Genomic DNA, 26,064 nt, shown 5'->3' with positions numbered 1-26,064 from the left:
CATGATGCTAACTCAGTGTGGTCAGTTCTGCCTAGATTTTGCAGCTGTGGCCTCATATGACTGGACTCAGTCCTGTGTTTTTGGCAGTAGCATGAGTGTCCCCTGGCCAAGGTATGCCTTGTCCTTCCTGTCAGGAACTGCACGTGAGGCAAAAGAGATGCTCCTCAACCCAACTGGGCTTTAATTTAAGGGAATCAAAGCAGAGACTGTAGGATCTGTTCCCCATCCAGGAATCTGAGAGGATGAAAGATACCAGCCAAGAAAACATGTTATCTCCCAGAGATAATACTTCTCGGAAAGTATTGGGCTTCCCTGATATCTCAGTAAAGAATCCACCTGCAATGTGGGAGACCCTGGTTTGGTTCCTGGGTTGAGAAGATTCACTGGAGAAGGAATAGGCTACCCACTCTAATATTCTTGGGCTTTCCCTTGTGGCTCAGCTGGTAAAGAATCTGCCTGCAATGCAGAAGACCTAGGTTCGATCCCTGGGTTGGGAAGATCCCCTGGAGAAGGAAAAGGCTACCCACTCCAATATTCTGGCCTGGATAATTCCATGGACTGTATAGTCCACGGGGTCGCAAAGAGACAGACACGACTGAGCAACTTTCACTATCTCCTAGAACATTTCAACAGATGTTCCCAATAGACCAAGTACCCCTCCTCCCACCTTCTCTTTAAAATCTCTTTAAAATCTTCTGAACATATATTCAGAAAAGGATATAAATCCCAAGTATATAGCTCAGCAAATGTTCACAACATGAGATACCTGTGTAACCACCATCAACTCAGGAAGTAAGACACTGCTGCTAACCAGAAGCCCCTCCATAGCAGCCCCTCTCCTGACTATTTACAAAATAGATCTGCTTTGCCTCTGTTTTCACCTCACGTAATTGGAATACATTGTTAGACTCAGTGATGGTTAATTTTATGTGCTGCATTGATGGGCCATGAGGTGTCTATACATTTGGTCAAACATTATTCTGGGTGTGTCTGTGAGGATGTTTTTGGACGAGATGAACTTTTGAGTCCATAGATGGAGTGAAGCAGGTTGCCCTCCTGCATGTGGATGAGCCCATCCAACCCAGTGAAGGCCTGAAAAGAACAAAAGTCTGAGCGAGCAGAAACTCCTCCTGCCTGTCTTAAAAAAAATTAATTAATTTTTGACTGTATCAGGTCTTAGTTGTGGCACACGGGATCTTAGTTGCAGCACTTGGGCTCAGTAGTTGCTGCACACAGGCTTAGTTGCCCCAAGGAACAGCGGATCTTAGTTCCCAGATCAAGGATCAATCCTGTGTTCCGTGCATTAGAAGGTGGATTCTCAACCACTGAACCACTAGGGAAGTCCCTTACCTGGCTGTCTTGAGCTGAGACTCAAAGTTTTTCCTGTCTTTCGACTTGAACTCAAAATGGGCTCTTCCAGGCCTCCAACCTACCAGTCTTGAGCTGGAACTTACACCTTCAGCAATCCTGGATCTCCAGCTCACTGACCACCGATCTTGAGACTTTTCAGTTTCTACAATTATGCGAATCAATTCCTTATAACAAATCGCTATATTGATATTTAATTGGTTCTATTTCTCTAAAAAACTCTAATACATACCCTGCTTGCTTTTTGCAGTATTTTAACTTAATGTAATGAGCAAAGTCTGTGTTAATTAACAAACTTGAGTTGAGTATGTGGAGTGCTTATCTAGCATCTGTCAAGTCTTATCAACGAAAAGCTTATTTTTCCTATTGTATTTTTTAATTATAATTTTGGTGAGATGGAGGTTTCCAGAGGACTGTACATCTTGTTTTCAGTCTAGCTGAAAATTCATGCCTCCCCAAATGAGGACAGTTATAAATGATGGAAACAGTAGGTGTGAAATTCCACTTGGACCCTTAATGTACAGGGTTGAAAACCTGGATCCAAGCCATTCATCAGAGCTGTGCTGTCTGAATGGGTGATTTACCTAATCTGGAGGTGAATGAAAAAAAAGACCTAGTTCAAAGTAGCAAAGTGAATTTTAACCAATGAAAATTTATGACTGTGGTTGTACATACGGAGCCCTACTTGGCTTTCACTTTAATACATCCTTGATAGTCAATAGGGGTTGGAGAAGCAGGGAGAAAGCTACATCTGGGGTTGGGGTGTCTTGTCCACATTGGTCAGTTGGTCAGTCATTTATTGGAATATGATCCAGATGCTAGTCAAGGCCTCCCTGTCCATCTGCCTTCTGCATTCATATAATGTCACATTATCCTTGGTATAAAACTTGATCCCTTCACTGGTTTCCAATGGAAATCCATCTGTACCAACAATTTTGTGAGTTTTAATAGAATTCTACTGCAGGTTTTGGAGTAGAGGGCTCATGGTAATACAATGGACAGCACCCTTGTCTCGTTCCCCACCTCTGCTTTGCTTTTCCTCTTTCTCAGAAGCTCCATAAATTACTCTTCTGATCTTAGGGGTAGTAATTTAACAAACATTTTGTGTTTCTTGAGAATGCCCTGCTCAGAATCAGAGCAAGGTGACACTTGGTGTGGGTTAAAAGTGCTCTTGGTTCTAGACATGTGTCTTTCCCTCGGCAGTCTGTCCTCTTCTCCCGCTGTTATCCTCTCATCTTCTTTTTTTTCTTTTTCTTTTGTATTGGGGCATTGCCAGTTAACAATGTTGTAATAGTTTCCGGTGAACAGCAAACGGACTCAACCATGCATACACATGTATCTATTCTGCTTCAAATCCTCTTGGCTTCTGTGTTAATTCCTGTTGTGACGTCCCCACACTCCACCACCACCGTGGCTTCCTGAGGCTCTGCCCGGAAGAGGCTCCTAGACAAATACAACATTGCCAACCAACTGACTTCAATAAAAATAAAATGTTTTTTAAATGACAAAAATTTTTTAAAAAGAGGCTCCTAATGCCCCAGCTAATAAATAATAAATGAGTTGGTCCTGCTGTCCTGGAGGGAAATCTTCTCTAAGTTTTATCCAATGGAGACTTATGACTGTGGTCCTCCTTACAGAACCCCACTTGGATTTCACGTTAACACATCCTTGATAGACAACAGGGGATGGAGGAGTGGGGAGAAAGCTACATCTGGGGTAGAACCTGGAATTGCTTGCTTCCTTAGAAGGGATTCTTAACAGGGGGGACTATGAAAAAGTTTCAGGAAGTTCATGGACCTAGGAAGTTACCAACCTCCAAATGAAATCCGGCCTTTCCCTCCGTTACAAATACAACAGCAAACCACGGCAGCACCAGCCGTCCCCTCGACTCTGTCACCAGCAGAAACCACAGACACTCTCTATCACACCCCGATGCTTGGGCTATCAGGGATTACTGTCTGTTTTCATCACTTTCACAATTTTGATAGTTACAGTAGAACTGCTGCTTGATCTTGCTATTAATTATGCTAATAATGAAGCAAGTAGATTATCACAAATTTTTTAAACATTTGTTTCCTTTATAATCCTATGCAATTTGCTTTTAACACATCTAGAAACAACATTCTTATAAGAGGTCCATAGACTTCACCAGACTGCCAAATGAGTCTGTGGCACAGAAAAAGTTAAGAAACCCCACTATATTCTCAATTTGGGTCTAAGCTGGGTTCCTTCACATGGAGTTGCTGCATAGAGTTCACCATAAATATGACTCACGCATCAAAGAACTGCCAAAACATGGGACTCAATAGAACACGGTTGCCTGGAAACTAAAGCCTGATATTGTTACTTTTTTCTTTTTTTAAGGAAAGAAAGCATCAATGCCTATAGCAGGCAATGCCTATAGCAGGCTGACACTTGGTCTCCTTGCTCCCAGATCCATCCAAAAACCACCCCTAGAATCTCCAGCTCCCACCAGAGGTCAGAGGGTGTGCCCCTTCCGCTCACTTCCTGACTTGCATTCTCTTTCTCCCCTGGTCTGTGGCTTGTGTGGGTGGTGAGGGTGGGGATCAGTATACTTTGAAATAATTAAAATAATCCTCCTTGTTCTCAAATATTGATTAAGTACTTTCTACAGACAGGACTTTGGGGCTTCCTTGGTGGCTTAGTGGTAAAGAATCTGCCTGCTAATGCAAGAGACACGGGTTCGATCCCTGGGTCAGGAAGATCCCCTGGAGAAGGAAATGGCAACCCACTCCAGTATGCTTGCATGGAAAATCACAAGGACAGAGGAGCCTGGCAGGTTACGGTCTATGAGGTCACAGACTGAGTGACTAAACAATAGACAGGACCATGTGTTGGGTGTGAATGTAATACAACGAACCTCTGTTTCCCCATTAATTCATAATAATGGCTCACATCTTATTGCACCTAACAAAGTACCTTCAAGGTGGTGGTGTTTAAGTTGCTAAGTCTTGTCCAACTCTTTGCGACCCTATGGACCCCGCCAGGCTCCTCTGTCCATGGGGTTTTCCAGGCAAGAATGCTGAAGTGGGTTGCTATTTCCTTCTCCAGGGGATCTTCCTGACCCAAGCCCAGGTCTGCTGCTTGCTTCCCATTTAATCCTCACCATTTTGAAGATGATACTATAATAGTCTCTGTCTCACAAATGAAGAAACTGAAGTCTCAGAAAAGTAAGGAAAGTTGGCCCCACAATAGCTGAGCTAAGGCTTGGGAAAAACCCTTTGCTTGTTCGCTGTGACTGCAGGCCTGGGGGCCCGTGCTGTGCCCTGGTGTCCGGACAGCTCCTCTGACCCACCGCTGGGGGTCAGTTTCTCTGATGCCTCTTGTGACCGATGGCAGGGGGTGGGTGTGAATCGTGGCCTCATCAAGGACCTAGCTTCTCTAGTTAGACCCTTGTGAGTGACCCAGGGGTTAGACAGGGTGGTGACAGTTGCCCCCTGGCAGCTTGGAGAAATCCACAGAGCGTGTTCTCCCCTGTGCTCCAAGCGGGGCTCTCTTCATAACCTTCAAGGAAAGAAGCCCTCGAAATGCAGTGTAAAGTTCTGACCCCCCCTGCGGGCCTGAGGGAGCAGTTTTGGCCTCCAGAAAGGTGCACTGTGGTGGAGGAGCCTCAGTTCTCAGGCCCCACCTCATGTGGGGCCCGTATCCCATGGGACTCCCCCTCCCACCGTCTTCTGTTCCTCAGTTAACCTTCTACTTGCAGTTTTTCATCTCCCTGAATCTTCACATGAGTGGAGGTAGATGACCTCCACTCATTCTGTGCTGATGTTGCTGGAGAGAAGGTGATGCATTCAGCCTGGGTCACGTGGGGTTTAGGGAGACCCAGGGTGATTTGTCCACTTCTGGGAAATACGAATGCAACACACTCCTTAGAGCGGTGGTCCCCAGCCTTTTGGGCATCAGGGACCAGTTTCATGGAAGACAACTCTTTCACGAACTGGGGTGGGGTGAGGGGTGGGGAACGCCTTATTACATTTATTGCACACTCTATTTTGCAAAGAGTCAGACATGACTGAGCGACTTCACTTTCATTTTTCTATTTCTATTATTATTACATCAGCTCCACCTCAGATCGTCAGATTATCAGGCATTAGATCTGGGAGGTTGGGGACCCCTGCCTCAGAAAAATCTAAGCCATCACCTTGGTACTTTGTTGTGAACACCATTCTGGCTGTGGTTTTAGAATTTGGATGTCAAGGAAAAAGCAAATCCTGTTTCTTCAGACTTCTCAACAACTTCATGCCTGAAAAAGACGAAGTGTTAATGATTTCATTTACAGACCTTGAGGAATGTTACAAAGTGTTAAGTGTTCTACTATGAAGAAGTGAAAATTTAAAAATCTATTTGTATTACTTTCCAAAAATAAAAGAAGTGCAATCAGAGAAACTGTAGTGTTTCTGCCCTCAGAGATACCGGGTGAGCAGTTCACACTTAATAGATTCTGTCACAGAGATTTTTCTCTGTTCTTACAAATGCTTTTGTAGGAGTGGAAAGCTAAAAATAGAGCTGAAGGTAACATTCATAACCTAAAATATACATAATTTGGAAGGTCTGCCAGCTACAGTGATTTCAGGGCCTGGTAATTTTCTGCTGAATACTAGCTGTTTTGATGATAGCCCTAAATTTTTCAGGTTACAATGCTGCTTAGCACACAGCACTGTCAGATTTTAATTCGCGTTATCTTGGTAATCGAACATATGTGTGTGTGGCTTTCCAGGGGAGGTAGCAGGTCTCATTCATAGGGTATAAGTTGACTTTGGATTTAAGAAATCCAAATTCTGGTTTGATTTTCTAGAGAATTATTGTATGACCTTGATAAATAGCTTCACATGGCTGTTGAAAAATCTTGGTCTGTTCTATCCCTGAGAATGGATGGGACCCTCACCTGACAGGGGTTTGAGTATACTGAAGAGATAGGTATTTCCACATTTATATGTATGTGAAGCTCAGGAATGACATGCCCTCACCCTGAATTGACATGACTTTTCGGGTCCACCCACATGTACCTGACCAGAACCTCTGATCCAATTCCAGTTTCTGAGGGAGACAACTTCTCTGATGTAACCTGAGTTCTAGACTCTGTCCTGGGAGGAGTAAGGTCATTTAAGATGGGGAGTGGGGGCTGGGGCTCTTCTTAGGGAAGTGGGGGTTGGAGGGCAAGTATCCATCTCTATTTCCCTGAGCCTTCCTCGTGGTAGGCGGTCTGGTCTGTGGATGACCTGTGGGAAACACAGCAACATGCAGAGCTGGGGCTGCTCCTGGGAGCTGGGAGAACCAGCTCCTGTGTGCAAAAGAAAGCCATACTGCAATGACGTCTTCCAATGTCCCATCCCCTCTCCTCACCTCCACAGGCTGGAAAAGTTTCCAAAACATGCCTGGCCCTAATATTTCACTGGCAAGGCAATGGCAACCCACTTCAGTACTCTTGCCTTGAAAATCCCATGGACACAGGAGCCTGGTAGGCTGCAGTCCATGGGGTCGCTAAGAGTCGGACACGACTGAGTGACTTCACTTTCAGTTTTCACTTTCGTGTATTGGAGAAGGCAATGGCAACCCACTCCAGTGTTCTTGCCTGGAGAATCCCAGGGACAGGGGAGCCTGGTGGGCTGCCATCTGTGGGGTCACACAGAGTCGGACACGACTGAAGCGACTTGGCAGCAGCAGCAGCAGTGTCTGAACCACAGACATTTCAGCCTTTGTTTCTTTTCAGAAACAACATTAACCACTCACCCAAATATTTTCTCTTGAAACTGCCAGGCTACTGGGTGTTTAAAAAGGAATTTGTTGACTGAAACAAATGTTTCCGGTTTCCTGAAACAAGACATTTGCCAAAGTAAAAGCACCCCATGGCCAAGTCTCTTCCTACAAAGCGGAGATTGGAACGAAGCTGCGTCTCCTAACCATCTAGGGTTCGGCCCGTTTAGGTGAATCACCTGGATTTTCTGCCCTGCTGCCTCAGGGGTTTCTGACAATCATGCAGCAAACTGCCGCAATTGTCCACGTGATGTTGACAGCAAAGTTTTTGGTGCCAAAGGCCAATGAGGAGTTGAGGGGCTGGAAATTATTGTCCAGCTGATTTCTTCATGATAATGGATATCTCTGAGAGCCTCACAGCTGTCCTTAAAATAAAGCAGATTTGATTGTCCCCTTCTTAACTTACAGGTTTCCCAGGTGGCTCAAGTGGTAAAGAAACTGCCTGCCAATGCAGGAAGCCCGGGTTCGATCCCTGGGTTGGGAAGATCCTCTGGAGAAGGGAATGGCTACCCACTCTAGTACTCGTGCCTTGAGAATCCCATGGACAGAGGAGCCTGGCAGACTACAGGCAAGACTGAGAGACTAAACCACCACCACCACCCCCCCAATAGCAGCATTCTTTACAATAGCCAAGATATGGAAGCAACCTAAGTGTCCATCAACAGATGAATGGATGAAGAAAATGTGGTACAAATGTGTACTACTCAGCCATAAAAAAGAACAAAAATTTTGCCGTTTGAAGCAACATGGATGTACTTGGATGCTAAATGAAGTAAGTTAGAAAGACAAATACTGTGTGATATCACTTATAGGTGGAGTCTAAAAAATACAACCATCTAGTGATTACAACAAAAAAGAAACAGACTCACAGAGAACAAACTAGTGGTTACCAGTGGAGGGGGCAGGGGCAATAGAGGGTGAGGAAGTACGAGGCACAAACTATTGAGGGTAAGACGGGCTCAAGGATGTACTGCACAAAACGAGGAATAGAGCCAATGTTTTGTAATAGCTGTAAATGGAAATAGCCTTTAAAATTGCATCAAATTTTTAAAAAATAAACTTAAAAATCCCCCTTTTTATATCTTCCTTATAACAAATAAAGTAGGCTGGCATCATCTAAAAGAATAACAAAGACAGCAAAAGAAAAATTGAAATGAGAAAAGCCACTCAAAGATTATAAAAAGTTATGTTTACAAACTATAGGTCACTGACCATATACTAATCAATGTGAATGACAAGCACACAGACCTGGTTCCTTTGAACACCCTGGTTTAAAATAATTGGATTCTAGTCCCAGAAACCCAGCATAGCTTTGTCTTGGTCCCTTTCCTACCAGCTCCCTATTTCCATGGGGCCAGAGCCTTCCTATTTCCCAATACAGCATCTAATTGTGTGTCTTGTCTTTCCCCCAAGAAAACTGTGAAAGCTTCTTCTCTCATAAAAAAAAAAAAAAAATCCTAACTTCTCCCACCCCAAAATCCCCGATCAAACTCATATCTTTGCCTAGTTCAAACCTTCCTGCCCTCTCTGCCCCAATCTGGTAGTACCTAGTTTTCCTCCTGGGAGGGCAAGTCAAATTCTCAATTGATCCACAAGGCAGGGTTATGTTCACAAGCCTTTCCTGGTATAGCCTGCTGTCTCCGCTAGCCATGGATCCTTCCACAGCAAAGTACATACCAGTGTCCTCATCAGTGAAATGAGATACTCTTTCTACCTTATAGGCCGGTTGTGGGGCTGAAGTGATATCATGCCTGTAATACTCCTTATGGTACAGTGTGGTGTAAAATGGCAAGGGTCAATGGATGACGGTAATAATGATGTAATGATGACGGTGATGAAGGCACTGATTCTGTTGATGCTGATTCAGGACTATGTCTCCTCCTCCCTCACTCACCCACCCACCACCTCTGATCTCGTAGGAAAGTCATCCTTCAAAGGTCTAGAATATAACGATAGAAATGAACTCAAGGTAGGGAGGTGAAAAGGTTTTCTCTTAGGTGCAGATATGTCTCTATAGGATAATTCTAAGCTGATTGAGATGGGCAAGATCCTGGAGTCAGGTATCTACAGGTGGTGAAGTATCAGTGGAAAGGGGACTACTTTGCCATGAATAAGAGGGAGGAATATTCTTTTTTTTTTCTTCTTATGAGGAAGAGGAAAGAGAAGTGGAGAGCAGAGAAGAGAGTGGCAGGGTTGGAAAGAGCTAGGAAGCGTGAAAAAGTCAGTGAAGGCCATGGAAGCTCCACAGAGGTGGACACCTTGACATTTAGTGTTCTCTGGGAAGTCATTTGTATTTTTGCATTTGTGATTTGTGATCCCGTTATCTAGTTCCTGCTCCAAAATTTCCATGAAAATCTATGAACTTTGGAATATTTCATGCTTTATTTGGGAAGGAGTTTGTGGAAGTCAGAGAGAGGAGTACATCGGGAGACGAAGGATTTGCAGAAATCCTGGGAAGAATTCTTTGAATTTCCACAGGCTTTGGTTTTGGGGACTTCCAAGGGGTGGCCCTGTTTGACATCAAGGCTATACCAACACTGCAGTAGCCTTGACATGCTGATGATAAGATCTACCCACGCACAGTAAAAGGAAGAGAATCTGGTTCTCTCATAGTCATTATAATATTCAGTAGGGTACAAACATTGGAGGGTGTCATTACCCGATGTCCTTGGATGCAGAATTTACTTTCCTAATACAGAAACCAGGCCTTTCTTAGCGTGCATTTATTTCATCACAATTTTATCTCAAAGTATCTGGGTAAAACACTAGTTCTTATAATAAAGAGCGATTTTGAAACAGTCACTTTGGGAAGTCTATATACTAGAATGAGGTCAACATCCACAGAGAAGAGGCAAAACCTGTTCTATTTTGTTCGGTAAATACCTCACTTCTGGCCCAGTTATCTGGGGAATGGCAGGGGTCACCCTTGGTGGTCTCAGTCTCCCACTTCATGTCTCTGCTAACGTGTCACTTTTCACATACAGGAATGATGTCCCTGGGCTCACCTTGCTGGACCCAAGTGCTGACGTAATGTGCTCCTGGGGCTCAGCTGACGCTACTCCGCCTGGACCTGGTGGAGTAGTCAGCAGGTGTCCGAGACAGGGCAGTGTTAGGCTAGAGAAGCGAGGATGGTTGTCTCATGGTCCGGGTCCCCTTGGCACAGCGCTTGCTCCTGCAGAGCTAACTGACCTTTCACTATCCACATCATAAAAAACCGAAGCCATCTGTTTTCTATCCCATGTCTCTGCATCCCAAATTTTCCTGGGAAAGTTTCCAGGAGTTGGAGCTCCCAGAGCTTGTCATGAGCTACAGGCCTTCAGAAAAGAAGACTCTGCTGGGATTCATGTTGGGAGAACCTGTGTGTGCTAGAAGTGTTGGGGCGGAAGATGGGAGCAGGGAGATGGGAGCATGAAGATGGAACAGGATTCCACAGCGGTGGCGCCAGCATCTCTTGAGCACCTGCTTTGTGTCGGGCACGGTGTTAGGGCCTGACATGCCCTGTCTCTTTGCTCCTCACAATGGATGACAGTGTGAGGTAGGTGGGAACAGCGGCTCCGTGCTCTGATGAGACAGCTGAGGTTGAGAAAGTTTCCATGCCTTACTCAAGCCACATTGCTAACTCTGAATCAGGTCTGAATGACCCCAAAGCTAATGCTCTTAACCATGCTATTCTGCCTCTTTTTCTGGATTTGAGGGGGTACCAAGGACTCTGTCTAGATCTGTTGTCCCTTCTTGCTCTTCCTAACTTTGGGGACTCCAGGTCTCTGGTGCTATTCTGGGTATGTGGATTAGGACAAGGTGGGCCTGAGAAGCCTGCTTCTGCTGGGCTCCAGGCCATGGGGAGTGCTGTAGCCTCTGGCCAGCATTGGGTCCAGGAGATCTGCTGAGGGACCTGGAGGAAATCCCCTCAAAATGCCTTAATGGAGTGTGCCCTGGACTCTTTGCAGGACCCTAGTAGGGTAGTAAGTGAAAATACAGAAACCCTGTTAAATTTGCATTTCAGGTAAATAATTCTTTACTAGACATATAGCCTATGCAATATTTAGGATACACTTATTCTAAAACACTATTTGTTGATTATCTGAAATTCAAATTTTAAAACATAATTTTTATTTTATTTAAACTAATTAATTAACTTTCGGCTGTGCTGGGTCTTCGTTGCTGCATGCAGGCTTTCTCTAGTTGCAGTAAGCAGGGGCTACTCTCTAGGTGCTGGGCATGGACTTCTCACCCTGGTGGCTTCTCTTATTGCAGAGCACGGCTTCTAGGCTCTAGGCATGTGGGCTCCAGTAGTTGCAGCACGAAGGCTCAGTAGTTGTGCTACATGGGCTTTAGCTGCTCCATGGCATGTGGAATCTTCCCAGACCAGGGATTGAACCGTGTCCCCTGCATTGGCAGCAGATTCTTATCCACTGCACCAGGGAAGTCCTGAAATTCAAGTTTAACTAAGCATCCTGTATTTTATCTGGCAACCCTAGACCCAGTGTCCTCTAGGACTGAGTAGCTGTGCAGGTGACAGGTACCTAAAAATTCCAAACTCTAAGCCAGGCCTGAGGCTCTGTTTGAGGCTGCCCAGACCTTCCATGTGGCCTGGGTACACAGGGGCCTCAGAGCAGTGGCAGATGCATGGGCCTGGCAGGAGTCACACAGAGGGCATCCATACAGTGAACCTTGACAAGGAGGATCCTGTGCACAGGGGTGATAAGGAGATCCTTCCTGGCAGAATGGAACGACCGAGGAACAAGAAGGGGATTTAAGGCAGAATAAAATAGGAGGCAAAGCCAGTCAGCCAGTAGGTTAGTTTGCTAGGGTTGCCATAAAGAAATACCATAGATCAGGTGGCTAAAAATAGAAATTAATTTTCTCAAAATTCTGGAGGCTGGAAGTTCAAAATCAAAGTGTTGGCAGGTTTGGTTCCTTATGCAGCCTCTCTCCTTGGCTTGTGGGAGGCCACTTTCTTCCTGTGTCTTCACATGGTCTTCCCTTTCTGAGTGTCTGTGTCCTAAGCTTCATATAAGGACATCAGTCATATTGGATTACTGCTCATCATCATCACCTTATTGTAACTTAATTACCTATTTGGGCTCTATCTTCAAATATAGTCACATTCTGAGGTACTAGGGGTTCAGACTTCAATATATGAACTTTGGTGGTGGTGGGGTACACAATTCAGTTCATAACAGCCAGAAAAAGATTCCGGAAGCATGTGAGTTGGTTTGTGAAGGGAAATGGGTCTGTCATGGTGCCCTGGGGACCTTGTACACATCCACATAGGACACAGGCCAGGCTTGACTTGTTGGTGAATCTAAATCTTGGTAGAACACTCTGTAATCTTCCTGGAGCGTGAGGGCATGCAAGGCTTGTAAGGAGCAGCAAGACCATTTTCTACTTGCCTCCTTTCTTCCTAGGAGGCTGTTGTGAGACAGTTTCTTATCCCCTCTCAGGTTCCCATGATGCATGAGACTTTCTGCCTTGTCCTCCAGCTCTTGGGCCCAGTTGCAGCCTGTAAACTAGCTGCGGCATGGCATCAGCTTTTCAGAAACAGGGTTTGCTTTGCAGTCACCTGGCCCTTCTGTTCCAATGCTGCCCTGTGTACGGCCGTGGGGAGCTGGTGTCCTTGGCTGCTCTTCCTTGCACTGTACATGTAAACAATCTATCTGCGTTGGGGCTTGTTGTTTCATTACCAGTTGTATCAACTAGGACTTACCTTGTGCTCACTCTCTGGTTCGGGTGGCAGGAAGCACAGACAGTCTGAATATAAGAAAGAGGCATCCGTGGAGAGTTGGGGAAGGAGCAACTAAAACATAAAGCAGTTCTTAAAGGGAAATGGCTTGTGAGGTTTGGTTCTGCACAGTCAGGCCAAGGTGAGAGGGACTTTACTCTTAGGGTGTGCTCAGGGGTGATAGGAATGGAAAGGCTCCTGTCAAGATGACTAGAAAATTTTAAAGTTGCTAGAAAAAAGGACTGAATAGCTGAGGTTTTTTTTTTCCGTTCTCCTCTTTTGTGTTTTCTTTTTTTATCCAAAGGCTACACAAGAATTAAATGTTGACCCCTAACTATTAACTGTGGACATTTTTGAGGATAAATGTACCAGAAGAAGTAATGCTGTACTGGCAGGGTGAATAGTTGAAAGCTCAATAGCAGCAGTCATTTACTATCCTGGGTTCAAAGAATCTGGGGTTCAAATCACAGCTCCTTAGTTTACAAGTTATGCTATCTCAGGTAAATGATTTTACCTCTCCAAGCTTTAGTTTTCTCAATCAGCAAAGTGGGAATTTTTCATTTGGGAATCACTTTGAATTGTTGCAAGGATTGTATAAATAATTGACTTACTGTGCACTTAACATATGCCTAGTGCTTTATGTATTTTATCTCATTTAATTCTCATAACAACTCCCAGAGAGGTAGGATTGTTATTGTCAGTTTTACAAATGAATAAACTGAGGCACTAAGAGGTTAAGTAACTTGCCTAAAATTAAAGCTAGTAACTGTGAGAGCAGGAATTCAAACTCAAGCAGACTCACTCTTGAGCCTGCTCATTTGTCAGTGGGCTACAAAATAAACTAGGAAAATTATGCAAAATATTAGTAGAGTGCTTAGCACATATAAGCATGATACGTGGTAGCCATTATTTTAGCTTTTCCTTACTTGAATTTAACGAAATTAACAAGTGCAAAAATGTACACAAAGAAGCAGGAAAAAATGTTTTCTTTTTTGTATTTGTGTTTTTCAAAAATTTCTTTAAAACTTTATGTGTGCCATCAGAAAAAATTACTGTGGAAAAAGAAAAAAATCAGTGATAATCCTACAAGGAAAGAGATGTTTAGGTAAGGCCAGATGAAGAAAATCAGGTTTTGAGAGTTTTCCAGAAACTCTGGTTCCCTGCTGGCTGAAAAATACAGCACACCTGAAACCAGTCCACAAACTATTGGAAGCCTCCAGGGCAGCAGGAGGACTGATCTCTAAGTAACCAGTGAAGGCTATGCAGCCTAATACGGTAAATGCGGCTCTGGACCTCAGGAACCTTCTGGGGCCCTTCTGGCTTGTTTGAGGCCCTGTCTGAAGATCACTCAACAGCGAACTCGGCCGGCGTATTGGTGGCCGGAGGCACCATGTGGGACTCTGGATCCTGGGATAGGGTTCGTGCTCGGTACCCTGAAAGCATGCCTCAATCGGGCATTGTGCGGTCAGCGTTCGGGTCTCCTTGGTAACGTCTACTGGGTAAGGCCTCGGGGCGCACCCGGGAAGGGGCAGAAAGGACTCGAGCGGCCCTGTCGCGTCCTAAGGCCGCTGTCTAGCCGCCCGGACCATGTGTTCCCGAGTCTCAGGCCGTGGCCCCAGTCCGACGCGCTCGCAGGAGAGGCCCGGGCCCGGCATGGCGGACGCGCGGCTCAGCTGCACCCGGCGCAGCAGTGTGCGGCACGGGCTGCTGGAGAGGATGGCGCCCCTCAAGCAGGACGGCCCCCCGCGCGCCGAGCCCGAGGCGGCGGGGCGGCGCGCGGCCGGCGACGGCGGCTCCTGCTCGGGCTGCTGGTGCTGGCGGCGGCTCTTCTGGCGGGGTGAGGCCCGCGGCCTGCGCAGGAAGAAGGCGCGGTACGCGAGGCCCGGGGCAGCGGCCCAGGAGCGCGGCCGCTGGGGCCCCGCGAGCCTGCGGAAGCTGCTGCAGAGGCTGGTGGCGTGGAGGCGGCGCTACCTGCGGCGCGGGGAGCGGTGCGAGAGGCTGGAGGAGATCCCGCTGCTGGTGCTGGACCGCGCGCAGGCCCGCGAGTAGGCCGCGGCCGCCCGGAACCCTGCCCCGCCTCCTGCACCCAGAGCTTTGATTTTGTTTTGTTTAGTAAAGGCAAGATATGAAAATAAACCCAGTTCCATTTGAATGAAAGAAATGCGGGTGTTTGGGGGGGGTTTTTTGGCGGGGATGGTGGGGGGGCCATGCATTTGAAACCAAGGTTTTAGTCTTGTGAACCGGCTTCCTTCTTCTCTGGGGACTGGGACCTTGATAACGGAACGGATCAGGAGTTAGTCGTCGCCGAGGCCCCGGGATCCCTCTGGTCCCTGCATATTCTCTGGCGGTTGCTGCCAGGCAAGGAAGAGCTGAAAAGGAAAGCAGGGCCTTGTCTTTCCCTGAACTCCCCAGAAGAAGGTGGGAGAGGCAGTGGTCTTCAATTGGAGGCAGGCCCTCTGGGATTAAAACTTTTTTTTTCTTTTAAAGACAGATGCTCGAGGTTTTCACTTCACACTACCAGGAGCAAATCCTGCTTTGATCTTTCGTTTACAGGCGTTGATGAACCCGTGTAAACCAACATTAGGACCAAGGCCTGGGGGCTAATGTGGGAGTTTGAAAACTTGTGCTGGAGATGAAAGTGCAAAGGGAGAGGAATTCGGGCGATTCCTGGATGCGTCTTTAACTTCTTCCTCTTCCTCATCAATAAAAGCTTGCTAATGATACTCTGTATCTACAGGCCTGCAAGGATGAAAGTAAAATATTAGAAGTGAAAGTGCTGGAGTACACTAAAGAGCTGTATGTAGTCAAGGTATTTATTAAACTGGTATAATTGTCTCTCCCGGGGCTACTCCCAGACCACTATTGTCCTCCCTTCCTGCCCCACCTGGCCAAAGCAGCACTTCAAACAAACTAGAGACCCTGAGCAGTGGGCCTTCGGGTTCTTTGCTTGTTGTGGCTCCTGTCGTTGGGGAGCTCCTGAGGCCTTCCAGGGGTCTCCCCATGCTCTTGGCCTAGAAAGTCATCTTCGGGGAAGTGGGCATGGAGGACCGTCCCTTGTTCAGTTCATTGCTGTGATAAGGGAGAAATAAGGACTCGGGAGACCGGAACCTAGGAAACTGAGAACAGCAGAAAAAAGCAAGGCATAGGCCGAAAGCTGGGACCAGAAAAGGAGGTCCTACAGGACACAATTCTCTGTGATTGAGGTTAGGTGTATTTTGTACTTCTACTAATTTTTTTTTTTTTTAATTCCTAGCATCATCCAGACATCTTAGATTATTCTATAGGATTGGGATAGGGGAGTGCATTTTCAACAAAAAGCCATTAAGCTTCATAGCATCCATCCTTATAAGGAAACCAGTCTGGCTATCTTGCCTTATAGCTGATTGGACCAGGGATCTCAAGATGCCTGAATTATAAGCTGTTCCATAGGGAGCAGCCCAATGGAATCTTCCTTGCTTGGAGAAGTTGAAACTAAGAGACCATAAAAGGAGAAGCTATTAAAAGAATATCAAATTACTGAAACCTCAAATACCAAAACAGAGGTGCTGTTGAATAATATGTAAGAATTTCTGACTGTTTAATGTTTCCTGGGTTTATTTATTTCAGAAAGGAAACAGCCAAACTAAAGCAGAGTTAATTTTCTCCGATCCTTAATTTAAATGTAGCTGTGCCTTTTTGTTTTGACTGACAGGCCATGGCCTCTACAGTACATCTTCTTCATGAGGCTAAGGAAATTGGTCTAGGCTGTGCCTGGGTCTGTGTGGACACATTTCCACTAACTCACACATGTGTGCATACACATACTCATGTCAGCTCTGTGTATAAGCACATGGCATAATGTAAATGTTTATCTTAGAAAATTTGTTCTGTCTTCTCGTTCTGTCCACACAAAACCTTACATTTTTGGTAGTGCTGTCTGCCTGTGACTGGTTCCTCCTGACAATTGATTGTAATGAATTCCTCCTAAACCAAGAGAGTGGTAGCTTTTACCACTCTCTGGGCTATTATACCAGCTAGTATGTACATGCTTGCTAAGTCACTTCAGTCCTGTCCAACTCTCTGTGACCCCACAAACTGTAGTCCACCAGGCTCCTCTGTTCATGGGATTCTCCAGGCAAGAATATTGGAGTTGGTTGCCATGCCCTCCTCCAAGGGATCTTCCCCACCCAGGGACTGAACCCTTGTCTCCAGCATCTCCTGCATTGGCAGGCAGATTCTTTACCACTAGTGCCACTTGGGAAGCCCCATACCAGTGGGTATCTCCTGCCAAAGCCCATCTTCAGCAGAAACATGGCCTTTGGGTGTGGATGCTACACCAGGGTGCTGGGTTGGAATACCTGCTGGCGGTTTTTCTTCCACTATACCCTCCTTCCCCTGGAATTTTAGAGTATTTTATGGTGACAGTGTTAACTTCTGATCCTCTGGGGCTGGAGTAGTACTGGCTACTGATTTGTTCTTCCTCCTATATCCATTTTCCTTTGAGAAGAAAACCAATAAAAAGAAATGCAGCCCCTCATTATGCAGCCACTTTTGGTTGAGTGTTTTCTGGTGCAGATATTCCAGAAGCATGTCTCTTGGCCAGAGGAGGTAAGTCAGGTTGGGTCTTCATTTAAGTTAAAGCTCTTTTTGTTGCCTCTTGCCACGGCTTCTCTAACTCCAGATTTCTGTAAGGTAGCTCTGCCTCAGGCCACTTCAAGGGGAAAAATGTTTGCTGTAGGGAGCCAGGAGACCACAGACCTTGAGGTAGTTCTCGGACAAGCTTGTCCCCTACTTCTCCTGAGCCCCTTCTTGGGGAAGAGTTTTTATAGGCAAAATTTGGGGTGAGGGCTACAGGGTGTGTGACTTTCTTCTGATTGGTTGGTGGAGAGGTAATGGTGTTCCAGGAAGCTGGTACTCACCTAGAAGTTACCATCCTCCACCAGGGTGGGGGCCTTGGCTCATGTAGAACTCAAAGATATATTGTCATATACACTATGACATATCAATATATCTCTTGAGGAACTAGGACTGGGCTTTATTGCTGCACAATTGTTTTCTGACTGCCTTTCCTTTGTTTCTGCATTCCTTCACTTCCTTAATTAGTAACTGTTTGAATCTGCCCTTTGGAATTAGGGGAAGGTCTATGAGACTGAAGTCTTTTTGCTACAAACAAGCAACAGGGGTATATTGTAAGTCTTTTGCATTGGGATGGCCTCACAGATTCCTACTTGGTTTTAGAGAGTGTTCAAGAGAGACCTTAAAATGTTTTACCCTCTGAAAGAGAAGGGAAGCATGCTGTTGATTTGGGTTACCAGTGAGGAGCCCAAAAGGAGGAGCCTCAGCTCACTAATAGGCCAACCTGCTCAGAGTTGCAGGCTTTGCTCTGCCAGGGGTCTCCAAGGGATATATAGAGGCCCGGGTTTAGGCATGTGAGGTAGACTTCTCCCACCAAGGGAGTTGTCTGTTGTTGTTTAGTCACCAAGTTGTGTCTGACTCTTTGCAACCCCATGGACTGTAGCCTACTAGGCTCCTCTGTCCATAGGATTCTACAGACAGGAATACTGGAGTGGGTTGCCATGCTCTTCTCCAGGGGGATCTTCCCAGCCCAGGGATCTAACCCACGTTTCCTGCTTGGCAGGTGGATTCTTTCTCATTGAGCCACCTGGGAAGCCAAGGGAGAGAAGTAAGATTTAAGATGCCTCTCCACTCCCCCCATCTGATTTATATGGGAACAGGTAGAATTGCTTTATTTACGTGTGTGTGTCTGTGTGCACGTGCTAAGTCGCTTCAGTTGTGTTTGACTCTTTGCAACCTTATGGACTGTAGCCTGCCAGGCTCCTACTGGAGTGGTTGCCATACCCTCCTCCGGTGGACTTGCCCGACTCAGAGATCGAACCCACGTCACAATATTATGTTCCTGACAACTACTATGTGACTTGAATCATTTAAAAAATACTACTAGTTGTGGTAAAATAGACTTGAAGTTTATTATCTTGAGGCAGGAGCTAGATGGGCCCCAGGTTGAGCAACTGCAGTTTGTCCGCTGTGAACAGATACTTCAAGATGAAGGAAGAACTGATCCCTTCCCAGATAAAGAGACCACGTATTTCTCATTCTTGAGGTTGAAGAGACCTTCCTGATGACACATGTGCAGAAAGGCTCTTCAGTGGTCAAAAAGGAAGGAAGTGCCACCCCACAGGTGATGTCAACCTACCCATAGGCCTCTTCCCAACTCAGTGATTTAACCTGGATCTCCTGCATTGCAGGCCCAAGAATACTGGAGTGGGTTTCCATTCACTTCTCCAGGGGGTCTTCCTGACCAGGGATTGAATCTAGGTCTCCCATATTGCAGGCAGATTCTTTACCGTCTGAGCCGCCAGGGACGCCATAGGGCCTTTCACTAGAATCCACCTTGGCTAAGAGATGCTTGCGCACACAGGAGAGGACTCTGAGATAAACCAAATATGGACTCAGTGCAGGATGACTGGCCAGAGGAAACCTGGAAGAAATGCCCCTTATAAGTGATTCAAACTATCACAAGGGCACAACTCTGAGTCCGCCCATGTGACTGTACTCTTTTTTCCTCCTAGAAACACTTGTTTCACAACATTCTGTCTCTTTGTGGAAAGAAATGCATTTCTACAAAGCTAACAGGCCAGGACCTTGTCACTGGCCCTTGTGGTCCAGTGGCTAGTATCAGTGCTCTCACTACTGTGGCCTGACTTCAGTCTCTGGCTTGGGAACCAAAGTCCTGCTTCAAGTGGCTGCAGGTCAAGGCCACCTGACATTAATCTGAACCATTTTAAGTGATATTAGGCACATTCACATCATTGCGTAACCATCAACACAATCCATCTCTGGAACCCTTTTCATCTTGCGGAACAGAAACTCTGCCTCCCTTAAACAACAACTTTCCATTCTCCCCTTGAAACCTAGCAGGATCCTGCAGGGCCTTCCCAGGTACAAAAGCTCTTCCATGTCCCTGTTTCTTGTTTGCAGAAAGAAGGCGTTAGTCTCTTAGGCTTTCCCTGAGTTCCAAAGAGCAGACACAAGCAGTTACTAATTGGGGAAGTGAGGGAAAGCAGAAACAAGGAAAAACAATTAATTAAACAAGAAGAGTAAGGACAGGGACTTCCCTGGTGGTCCAGTGGCTAAGACTCCACACTCCTAACATAAGGGACCTGGGTTTGATTCCTGGTCACGGAACTAGATCCCCCATGCCACAGCTAAGATCTGGCATGCTGCAACGAAGATCGAAGATCGCGAGTGCTGCAACCAAGACCTGGCACAGCCGAATAAATAAATAATTTTTTTGAAAAGAAGAGTAATGACAATATTTTAGTGATAAAACAGAGTCCTGGTTCCTACATAACAATCGGACGTATCTGCAGGGTTGTTCTGTGTTAACTAAGACCCTACCCGGCTGGAGCATGCTGAGCGTAAGTGCTAGACCTCAGACTGGTTGGAACCAGAAGGCTGATGATTAAGATTCCTGAAACATCATCCTGTTACCTCAACACCAATCAGTCAAAGAAAGTCATGCACCCTGCAGCCCTTACCACAAGTGCTGCCTTTAAAAACTCTTCCCTGAAAGCCATCGGGGAGTTCAGGTCTTTGGCGCATAAACTGCTCCTTCCTGCTTGGTACCTGCAATACACACTGTACTGTCCTTCACCGCAACCCGGTGTCAGTAAATTGACTTTGCTGCATGGTAAGCGAGCAGATCAAAGTTCAGTTCAGTTACACACTCCCTCCCAAGCCCTTGCAACTATGGTTCTACTTTCTGTGACTATGCATTTGATTAGGTATATTTAGAATATTCTAGGTATATTCTAAAAAAGGAAGTGCACAGTATTTGTCCTTTCGCGCTTGGCTTATTTCACTTAGCATAAAGTCCTTTAGGTTCCATGTTGTAGCATATATCAAAATTTCCTTCTTTTCTAAAACTGAATAATATTGCAACTGTATATACATAACCCATTTTGCTTATCTGTCAGGGACACTTGGGTTTCTTCCACCTTTGGCTATTGTGAATAATGCTGCTATGAACATGGGTGTACAAATACCTTTTTAAGACCCTGCTTTCAATTTTTTGGGTTCATATCTGGAAGTGGAATTGCTGGATCATATTCTATTTTTAAGTTTTTGAGGAATAACCATGCTGTTTTCTATAGTGGCTGAGTTGTTTTACCTTCCCACCAAGAATTGGAGCATCAGTGTTCCAGTTTCTTGAATTCCTCACCGCTTATTAGTGAAAGAGCACATAAAGCATGGATTAGGTTAAAGTGGTTCTGATTCCTTAAAGCACGTTGTTGATAAATCAAACCTGTAGTTATCTTACAGAGACAGCACTGCCCATGAGCAAGAGGGGACCCGTGTTTCTAGGATGACTCCAGAACCAAGAATCTTCAATCTATGGAATTCATAGAATAGAACTGTTGTCACCAGAGCCACAGACTAGAAGTCCTTCAATAAGGAAAACCTAGCTTCCAAGCAGCCCGAGTGTCTTGGTTAACATATATACAGATTGGTTAGAGACTGGTCAATCAGCTTCTGCCCCAACCCCTTATGTTCCACCCCAACCCTGGACTAGGGAGACAGATTTGAGCCTTGCTTCTTGTCTCCTTGCCAGTCAGTCTTACAACAAAACTTTTTCTTTTCTCAAAAGTTGGTGTCATAGTATTGGTTTCAATGTACAAGGGGCAGCAAGCCCTTGCTCAGTAACATTTTCTGTTTTCTTGTTTGTTTTTTTGACTGTAGCTATCCTAATGGGTGTAAGGCAGAGTTTTATTATGCTTTTGGTTTCCATTTCCCTCATGATTGGTGATGTTGCACATCTTTTCATGTGTTTATTGTTTATTTGCATATCTTTTAATCTTTTTTGGAAAAAAGTCTATTCTAACTCTTTGCCCATTTTTTAATTGAGTTTTTCCCTTCAATTGTAGGAGTTCTTTTACTGTATATATGCATACATATACATATATATTACTATATACTTTTACTATATATTATATATATATATATATATAATTTGAGAATATTTTCCCCCATTCTGTAGGTTGCCTTTTCACTCTACTGATTTGTGTTCTTTGATGCTGCTGCTGCTGCTAAGTCGCTTCAGTCGTGTCCAACTCTGTGCGACCCCATAGACGGCAGCCCACCAGGCTCCCCCGTCCCTGGGATTCTCCAGGTAAGAACCTCGGAGTGGGTTGCCATTTCCTTCTCCAACGCATGAAAGTGAAAACTGAAAGTGAAGTCGCTTAGTCGTGTCTGACTCCTAGTGACCCATGGACTGCAGCCCACCAGGCTCCTCCATCCCTGGGATTCTCTAGGCAAGAACACTGGAGCGGGTTGCCATTTCCTTCTCCAATGCATGAAACTGAAAAGTGAAAGTTAAGTCACCCAGTCGTGTCCGACTTGTAGCGATCCCATAGACTGCAGCCTACCAGGCTCCTCCATCCATGGGATTCTCCAGGCAGGAGTACTGGAGTGGGTTGCCATTGCCTTCTCCTCTTTGATGCACAGAAGTTTAAAATTTCGGTGTAGTCCAATTTATTTATTTCTTCTCTTGCTTGTGCTTTTGTTGTCATATCCAAGAAATCATTGCCAAATCTAGTGTTTTCTTCTATGAACTTTACAGTTTTAGCTCATATGTTTAGGTCTCTGGTCTGTTTTAAATTAATTAAATTTTAAGAATTATTTTAATTCTTGGCTGTTCTGGGTCTTTGTTACTGTGCAGGCTTTTCTCTAGTTGTGGTGTGTGGGCTTCTCATTGCAGTGGTTTCCCTTGTGGAGCACAGGCTTGAGAGCACGTGGGCTTCAGTGGTTGTGGCCCGGGGGCTCAGTAGTTGTGGTTCCAGGGCTCTAGAGCTCAGGCTCAGTAGTTGTGGCACACAGGCATAGTTGCTCCTTGGCCTGTGGGAACTTCCTGGTCCAGGTATCAAACTGGTTTCTCCTGCATTAGCAGGCAAATTCTTTACCACTGAGCCACCAGGGAAGCCCAAGAATAACTACTATTAATTGAAAGTTTACCACTTGCCATGGCTTACATTAGGGTTTACTCTTGTGTTCATCCTGTGGATTTTGACAATTATATGACATCATGGAAAAGATAAAACTATAGACACAGTAAAAAGATCAATGGTTGTCAGGAGCTTGGTTGGGGAGAGGGAGGAAGGGATGACTAGGTAAACCACAGAGGGTTTTTAGGGCAGTGAAACTACTCTGAAAGATATTATAATGGTCTCCATCAGTCTGTCGACTTAGACTACTGGGAGGTGATGCCCAGGGAATCACCTAGGGAGTCTGTGTTTTAAGCTTCCCAGGAGATTCTTTGGCCTGCAACTTGGGGAGCACCTTGGAGGCATGGGAGTTGTGGGGGAGGTCTCGGTGGGTCATTGGCTCGCCTCCTCTTCTCTCTCCAGGCTCACCTCTTGGGTGAGGCTGGCCCTATGCTGAGCCTATGCTGAAGCTCAGCAAACTGTGGAAAATTCTTAAAGAGGTGGAGTATCAGACCACCTTATCTGTCTCCTGAGAAACCTGTATGCAGGACAAGAAGCAACAGTTGGAACCGGACATGGAACAACGGATTGGTTCAAAATTGGAAAAAGGGTTCTCAAGGCTGTATGCTGTTACCCTGTTTATTTAACTTCTATGCAGAGTACACCACGTGAAATGCCAGGCTGGATGACTCACAGGCTGGAATTTAGATTTCCAGGAGAAATATCAGCAACCTCAGATATTTAGATGATACCACTCTAATGGTAGAGTCTTCTGAGGAGAGTGAAAAAGTTGGCTTAAAACTCAACATTCAAAAAACTAAGATCATGTGTCTGGTCCCATCACTTCATGGCAAATAGACGGGGAAAAACTGGAAACAGTGACAGACTTTATTTTCTTGGGCTCCAAAATCACTGCAGATGGTGACTGCAGCCATGAAATTAAAAGATGCTTTGCTCCTTGGAAGAAAAACTGACAAAACCTAGACAGCATATTAAAAAGCAGAGACATCACTTTGCTGACAGAGGTCCATATGGTCAAAGCTGTGTTTTTTCTAGGAGTCATGTATGGATGTGAGAGTTGGACCATAAAGAAGGCTGAGAGATGAAGAATTGATGCTTTTGAACTGTGGTGCTGGAGAAGACTCTTAAGAGTCCCTTGGACAGCAAGGAGATCAAACTAGTCACTCCTGAAGGGAATCAACCCTGAATATTCATTGGAAGGACTGATGTTGAAGCTCCAATACTTTGGCTATCTGATGTGAAGATCCAACTCATTGGAAAAGACCCTGATGCTGGGAAAGATCGAGGGCAGGAGGAGAAGGGGACGACAGAGGATGGGATGGTTGGATGGCATCACCGACTCAGTGGATGTGAGTCTGAGCAAACTCTGGGAGATAGTGAAGGACAAGGAAGCTTGGCGTGCTTCAGTCCACGGGGTCGCAAAGAGTCAGACACAACTTAATGACTGAATAACAATGCTGAAGCTGCCTGTGCATGTTACCCTAAACCTGAAGAAAGTGACTGTGGGGACCAGCAATCTCCTTCTTTTACAGAGGAGGGAACTCGGCTTCAGAGGAAGGAAGTGAACTTGCCCCACATGTCAAGGCCGGGACTAGAATGGACATCCCCACAGTCTTCTCCCACTGTGAGCAAGGAGCATGAACATACAGCCCTCACTGGTCAGGCCCCCAGTGTCCTGGTGGGGAAGGAGGTGGGTGGTGATCAGAGACCTTTCCCATGCAAGTGTTTCTGGTAAACTGACTAGAGAGGTCTGAGAAACAAAACAAAAACTAAAGAGCCAGAATCTCCAAGACTCTGGTAACTTGCTTTCACTTCTTTTTCTCATTCTCGACACATGTTGACTTTCATATTATGTAAACCTCAGGCCCTGCGACCTGCACACTGATGGTCGAGGCTGATTGCAAACTAAAGGCTGTCTCTTGCCCCAGAACTCCCCTTTGTGAAGCAGCCAAGGGGGGTAAGGCAGCCTTAACCCATGATTGCCTCTAAGCCAGCTTTCCCAGGCCAAGAAACAGAGCTCAGAGATCGAGTTGAGACATGGTGTATCGAATCATTTGAAAACACATGGTCTTGGGCTGCCCAGGTGGCTCAGTGGCAAAGAATCCATCTTCCAGTGCAGGAGACACAGGTTAGATCTATGAGCCAGGAAGATCCTGTATGCTGTAGAGTAGCTAAGCCCGTGTGCCACAACTATTGAGCCTGTGCTCTGGAGCCCAGGAATGGCAATTACTGAAGCCCATGTGTCCTAGAGCCCGTATTCTGCAACAATAGAAGCCACCGCAATGAGAAGCCTGCATCACAACTAGAGAGTAGCCCCTGCTCACCACAACTAGAGAAAAGCCTGCACAGTACCAAAGACTTAGCACAGCCAAAAATAAATTAATAAATACAATTATTTAAAAAAAGAAAAGAAAACACACTGTCTGAAGCAATGAGGATGAGATGTTAACACACAGACGGGGTGGAAAGACAACATGGTTATGCAGTGCTCATCAAGACAGCAGCCTGGATTCCCTCCCACCTGGAAGACTAAGAGTCTGGGGAGTGAGGGGCCCTGAAGCTTAAGCCACATTAGCTTCAGGGATAATCTCAATGTGTCTCTCTGCTGCGTCAGCTCATCGCACTGATGGAGGGGTTGTGAGGACCAGAGCTGAGGACGGCAAGGTGGCTCGACGGACTGAGGATGTTTGAGGTCAGTGCTCCTTCTGTTGAGGAGAGATGCAGGATGAGCTTGCCTGGCCACAGCTGTGCTCATCCATTGCCTATGGAATCGCTGGAGAGTTTGCCTGGTAGGCTGGAACCAGAGGGGTGTCACCAAGGGGTGATTGTGTCAGTCATGGGTTTTTTTTTTCTTTTCTGTATTTTATGATGCTTTGACATTTTGGGGCTTTGCCGACCTGGGAAGGGACTGCTGCTCCCAGGGTTTGCTAATTCCTCCAGATGACCCACAACTTGTCTATGATCTTGTCTTTGATATGCAAATAATCAATCCAGAGTCTCTAGGCTCCCACTCTGGGACCCTATCCCTCTGCCCCCAATTCCCCCAGGGCCAGGCAGTTGAAAATTAGGGACTGTTGTCTATAGCCCAGAGCATGCAGAAATCATTCAAACTATCCAATCCTCTGCCTGCTCAGTTTGCCTACCCTTCCTTGCCTGTTTCTTTCTAGGAAAACTGCAATAAAGCTTCTTGCTCATGCT

At 45.8% G+C, this 26,064-nt stretch overlaps 1 protein-coding gene and 1 long non-coding RNA gene across 2 annotated transcripts; both read left to right on the top strand.

Annotated features, from left to right (window-relative positions):
* Nucleotides 1–4,628: 4,628 nt before the first annotated feature.
* On the top strand, nucleotides 4,629–5,769 carry LOC145505108 (uncharacterized). The gene is made up of 2 exons (XR_014052847.1): nucleotides 4,629–5,171; nucleotides 5,450–5,769. It is a non-coding gene; the product is annotated as an uncharacterized LOC145505108 (long non-coding RNA).
* A 4,951-nt stretch (nucleotides 5,770–10,720) lies between these two features.
* On the top strand, nucleotides 10,721–15,026 carry C5H1orf202 (chromosome 5 C1orf202 homolog). Its single transcript, XM_081486854.1, has one exon. The coding sequence runs from the start codon at nucleotides 14,453–14,455 to the stop codon at nucleotides 14,912–14,914; it is 462 nt and encodes a 153-aa protein (XP_081342980.1). The 5' UTR covers nucleotides 10,721–14,452; the 3' UTR covers nucleotides 14,915–15,026.
* The last annotated feature ends 11,038 nt before the right edge of the window (nucleotides 15,027–26,064 follow it).

Source organism: Giraffa tippelskirchi, chromosome 5 (genome assembly GCF_054371585.1).
Source record: "Giraffa tippelskirchi isolate mGirTip1 chromosome 5, T2T-mGirTip1v1.2.pri, whole genome shotgun sequence".
Classification (NCBI taxonomy): Eukaryota; Metazoa; Chordata; class Mammalia; order Artiodactyla; family Giraffidae; genus Giraffa; species Giraffa tippelskirchi.
Note: the sequence above shows the minus strand (reverse complement) of the source record. Positions and strands in the feature narration are given on the sequence as shown.